Source organism: Austrofundulus limnaeus, unplaced genomic scaffold, assembly GCF_001266775.1.
Source record: "Austrofundulus limnaeus strain Quisiro unplaced genomic scaffold, Austrofundulus_limnaeus-1.0 Scaffold113, whole genome shotgun sequence".
Taxonomy (NCBI): domain Eukaryota; kingdom Metazoa; phylum Chordata; class Actinopteri; order Cyprinodontiformes; family Rivulidae; genus Austrofundulus; species Austrofundulus limnaeus.
The window spans coordinates 1,374,977-1,380,752 of NW_013952515.1; the positions used below are offsets into that span (position 1 = coordinate 1,374,977).

The 5,776-nt window shown below is 37.6% G+C and overlaps 1 protein-coding gene across 1 annotated transcript in view; it reads left to right on the forward strand.

Moving 5' to 3' along the window:
• cachd1 (cache domain containing 1) overlaps nucleotides 1-5,776 on the forward strand; it is a gene marked incomplete in the record, with an annotated part of 121,814 nt that overhangs the window by 77,171 nt on the left and 38,867 nt on the right. The window contains 3 exon segments of the mRNA XM_014014289.1: nucleotides 534-678; nucleotides 1,232-1,448; nucleotides 1,583-1,732. Of these exon segments, the coding sequence (XP_013869743.1) occupies nucleotides 534-678; nucleotides 1,232-1,448; nucleotides 1,583-1,732 (512 nt within the window).

The window sequence follows — 5,776 nt, forward strand, 5'->3', positions numbered from 1 at the left end:
GTTATACGACAGCATTAATAGCCAATTTAATTTAATTTAACCATTTTATGTCCTTAGTCTACGTTATTACATTTAAAATTATAATTCTAATTCAAGCAGAATAGCCTCTTGTCAACATAATTAGGGAATGTGATTTATTTTCAACTCGAAATATCTTCAAACCAATGAAATATAAAGTTATTAGTGAAGAAAATCAGTTTGAATAACAGCAGACTGACTGCTCGTAAAATATACGACAGATCTGGACCACTCGTAAATTTTATTTCGTATCTGAAGAAAAATCTTGGAATACAAGAAAAATGGTGAATGYCACAAATTTGTACGCACAACTTAAGAACTAATCTGTTCGTACGAACGGTTCTTGCATGAGGCCCAATGGTCTTTAAATCTTCAAACGTTTTGTTGTTTGACTTTATATACATTCTGTGTGGTTTTGGGATATTAACTCTGCAAGGATACTGAGATTATAGTGTCCATCCAAAAAATAATAATAATAACCCAACACTTTTTTTGTTTTTTGCATGTTCTTGTAGACCTGTGTACGTATCTGCAGTCCGTCCACAGTCCAAACACATTGTTGTGATGGTGGATCATGGAGCGTCCATAACTGACACCCAGCTTCAGATCGCCCGGGACTCTGCGCTGGTCATCCTCAACGCCATTGATGAACATGACAAGGTTTTCATTTTTTCTTTTTTTAACTGATAAAGGGACAAGTATTATGCAAAACTGACTACTTTTTTTTAGCTTTATATCATGTTATAATGCCAGTCCCTCATCAGAAACATACCCAGAGTGTTGCTTTGACTCATTCATGTATGTTTGAGAAATCCTTCTGTGGTAGCCATGTGGRGCTGCCTAAACTGCTRYAAAGCTCYGCCTATTTGTASAAAGCTCCTCCCCTGGAATTCAGTCTGCAGTCAAGCTCCCGCCCCACAGAGCACCYCTCCAATGAAACATTGTTATWAAGACRTGCTGAAGTRGGAGTGTCAGAAACGGTAGGAGGTTCTTAAAGWGRCAGAGGCCATTTTCAAGAACTATGATGCAAGTCAAACTTATTTTTAATATCTACAGTTTTTTCATAACAACTGAAGGTAACTGTTCCTCAATTGTGGTTTAGAGTTGAATTATGATACCCCTCTTTTAAGACCGCTTATATTTTTTTTACAAGTTTTCAAACCAGGAGGAGTTGTTAACGTCTAGTTTTAAATGCAGTGTTGCTCCTCCYCAGATCTCCGTCCTGTCTGTGGCAGAGACCGTTCGCTCCTGTTCTCTGGACCAGTGCTATAAGAGTCTGCTSTCTCCAGCCACCAGCGAGACTAAGAGGAAGATGAGCACCTTCATCTCCAACATCAAGRTCTCTAATGGAGCCACCCAGCACGCAGCTGGCTTCCAGAAAGCTTTCCAGCTGCTTCGCAACACCAGCAGTCTCAGTAAACAGAGCAGCAGTAAGTCAGAGCTCAGGCTGTTGACTGAGACTGTTTTTGAAGATCCAGTCCAGCTTCTTGGTCTTTAATAGATTATCTTCAAGCCGCCTTATTAGTCTGGCTGATATTAAAAGAACCGTTTTGTCCTCTCTCAGCTACAGACGTGGTTATCATCTACCTGTCGTCTGGTGTTACGTCTCGAGACGCGTCAGAGCTGGAGAAGAGAGCCACCCTCAGTGTGGTCAGAGAGGAGAACCGACACCTCAACAACTCTGTCATGATCCTGACTTACGCTCTCATGAACGGTGGGTTCACTAATCAACACAGCCTAGTTTTTCTCATMTGAAGGATTTTCTGTAAGTTACAATTATCTGAAAATAAAGAAATGAAGATATGACACTAATGTGATAGTGTTCATTACCTTTCTACCTTAAGGCCCTGTCACACGATGATGTTTTAGACAAGTTATGCCAACTTATGAAATATTTTTCCACTGAATGACTAATATACGTTATATATTTGATCCATTTTTTAGAATTACTGTATGTACACGTCTAAAAGAAGCTTCCTGTTAATTTTTTTAATTCCATCTTTAACGTAGATGTCTCCAAACTTTTCACAAGTTATCTAAAACGTCGTAGTGGAACAGAGCCTTTACACTGAATTTGTTACCAGTTTTGTTTTTAGGATTAAAAAATAAATAAACGGTTACATTTTAAAAATGTATTTGAAGGTTGAGAATAGGAAAAGACCAGCTTTTTCCCACAAAAATGCAGAATGCTGAGTGTTGAAGAAGCTGAATCTGAATTGTTATAGCAAACAAAACAAAACAAAGCTAATATTAGCAAATCGGTAGATAAAATCTAAAACATGCAAAATAGCAGGATAGCTAAAACATGATCAGAAAAGATAGAAAATCATCGGAAAAGTAGCTAAAAGCCTCATTCATAAGACGGCTCTGTYCGGGACTGACGCGTGTTCTGTCYTYGGATCATTCAGAAAAAAGGCGAGTAAAGTGTGCCCACCTCTGATGCCCCTCTGAGATGCCAAGAGAGGGCTGACCGACTTGTGAAAAAGCAACCTGCGGTTCTGTGGCCCAGGAAATCATAATGAGCTGATGACATCAGTGAGCAACTGCAGGATTAATCAACAAACAGATTTATTACTGAGGGAATATTAAAGATGACACGAAACAACAACTTTGTAGTTATTTTAAAAATATTGAACCACAGGATCGCAAAAATAAGTTGATCCTGTTTTTTTTTTTTTTATTTGTCAGTGAGTGATTGCAGGATTATTCAGCCTGGTTCTGCTGGAGCTTTCTTCCTGATTAGCAGGGAGTTTTTTCTCTCCACCATTTGCTCAGGATGGGAGACTGTGATGAAGTGATTCAACACAACCTGCTGGTTTCTTCTTTAGATTAGTCTTTTTATGTACAGTGCCCTGAGACAACGTATGTTGTGACTTGGCGCTATATAAATAAACTGAATTGAATTGAATTCAATTCAATTCAATTCAACTCAACAGATTTATTACCGAGGGACTATTAAAGACAACACAGAACAGTAACTTTGTATTTAGTTTAAAACATATTGAACCACATGATGACTAAAGTAAGTTTGTTAGTCAGTTTGTTTTGTTTGATATGAGTCGGTCGCACAATAAATACATCGCGGTTCAGTTCAGCTGAGCTGAGATCCTCTTTTGGTGTCACACTGCTGGGTTCATTTCTGATTTATGAATGAACCGAGGGAGCTTAAAGCCGGACCGGTCTGTGCGGCAATCTAACAGAACTGTCTTGTGAACGAGACTAGTATGAAGTCAATTTTAGAACAGATTTTTGCAAGGATTTAAGAGTAATGCTAYAACCTTTATTGTATGTAAAGGTTATTTTAAAAAATATAGCATGAAGGAGTTATAGTTTAAAAAACAAAAGTTACTTATGGAACTATAAACAGGAAWGTATTGGTGTGAGTCTCGACTCGGCGTAACGTTTCACAACATAAAATGTAGTTTTTATGGAGCTGACCTTGCTCTGAAAATCTAAAGCTCAAATGTAATGCTTCGTCACGAAACCTATTTCCAAACGCCAAAGTGGATTTGCATCAGTTGTTTTGCTTGCTTTAAATTTGCATGTTTAGATAAGAACGAAATCCAACTGTGAAATTCTGTAATGTTTGGAAACGAGGCACCAACGCGGAACTTATTTTTCCTTTTACTGAACAAGATGTTTATGTTCTCGTGATTACTTTGTTGGAATCTCTTTTGCTTCACTTGTTTTCTGCTCTGCTGGGAGTTGTTTTTCAGTTTGAAACCTTCTCATTAAATATTCTGTTTTTGTGCTCAAGAGAAGAGTGAAGGTTGCGGAGGTGCTCTGAAGCCTCTGAAGACTTTATTTTTTTTCCTGTGTGTCTGAGTCGTGTATTCTTTCTTTTTCTCTTTCGTTGCCTTTGTCTTTCCATCTGCTTCCTCTAAACCCACCTCCCTCCGCGGCGCACRTTCGCTCGCTCCTTTCCGCGCATGCATTAGTCCACCATTAATACAAATGATTTTTGCAGTGGAGAATGGAAATGAGGTACATCTAAGAGAAGGGAGAGTGAGACTTCAAAGGCGGCGCCGCTCCCTCAGCGTGTGACTGACAGAGGACCTTGGCTCTTTAAAGAGACATGATGAAAAGGATGCAGAAATCTCTCGGTTTCTGAGTTTATTAGCATTGCATATTCAAAAACAAACAAAAAAATACATTTGTTTTGTTGCTGATGGCTGGGGGGAGTTTGCATCTCCTGCCAAATGTGAAGTGCTGATTGTTCAAGGAGATCAGCCTGGATCAGTCTGCCACTACAAGGCACTGTTCTCTGTGTGTTTTGGATTTTTTGTTACCCTTTTAGTAGTTTTTCTGGTACATACCTGACTGAAATTTAGAAAAACGTTCATTTCTCATGCCCTGCTCTATCAACTGCTTTTTCATTTTTTATATCTTAAAGATGCATTTCATCAGAATCCAGCAACCCTYACTTAAACTTCAATTATTTGACTTTAAAATATAAAAAGTTGATTTTTTTATTGACCTTACCTCAGCAAAATCAAAGATTACTGAAAAATTCAAACCCACTGTATTCATTTATGTAGAATCCTAGAAATTTAACCCTAAAAATCATCCATAAAGTAGGGGTAGTATTATACATGGGTTATTGTTGATTGAATTTTTTATGCTTTTTAAGTTTAAAAAAATGATGATCGTAATATGCGTGATTAAATACGGTAATTTTCTTGGATTGACACTTGGCCAGCTGTCATGAGAAGAATGTGACAAAAAGATAAACCATGAAACTATTTCATATTTAAAGGAGACATTTGCTTCTAAACCCTTCTTTTTCACATTAATTAACAGTTGGGGTCTATATAAAGTGGAACTGTGATGCTTTGGTTTGAATACCTCCTTATTGTAACTCCACAAGCCCCTCTTTCACCCATTTTCTGAGTTGATCAACTTGTTTTGAGRCTGTCTCTTTAAATCCAAATGATGCGCTTCACACCCCGCCCCCCCTCCAGCTTCCAGAGTGGTCCATTCTAGTTTGATAGAGGGGTTTACGGCTATATAGCTGCGCAGGAACGTTTGATTCCCAATTAAATAAATCCAGTTCCATCCAGCCTTACATGTTGGAGCCAGAGGAGAATGAAGGCCACCAAATTGTAGTTGTAAGAGAACTAAGCTCTGTAACACTTCTCTGTAGTGAAAGTGAGAAACACACACACAATAATTTGTCATTTCAGTAGTTCAAGTTTTCTAAAATAAGTTATATTTATTTACAGAATAAAATAAACTACTTATTATTCACATTAGTTTGTACATCAGAACTTTATGAGTTAAAACATTAACAGGAATCACTTCGCGTCCGTCATGATTAATGAAAATATGAAAACTCAGAAATAACAGTGAACAGTAAAATTTAGGCTTAGATCTTGATAAAACAAGTGTTTACAGGCACATTAAACTTATGCAATTACAATTGCAACTTTGTAGTAATTTGTTTGGCAGTTTTGTTGCAAACGCTGTGATGTAATAGTTCAGAAAACATCATAGAATACTGAGAAAACCAAACGGGTTGAAAAATATGACCCAAACAGAATATAAATATATCTTTGCAGCACCAGGAGACACTAAATATTTCTGCACTCCTAGAGACTCAAAACACACAACAAAATGCATTTAATGACTAAAATAGTGGATTTTTTTTCATGAAATGTCTTCTTGAAATTATTACTGTTGTGGCCGAATAAAATGTCAACTAGAAGCACTCGGAGAGTGCAAACCTCCGCCAAGACCAATTTTCCCCATCCTGTAAGAG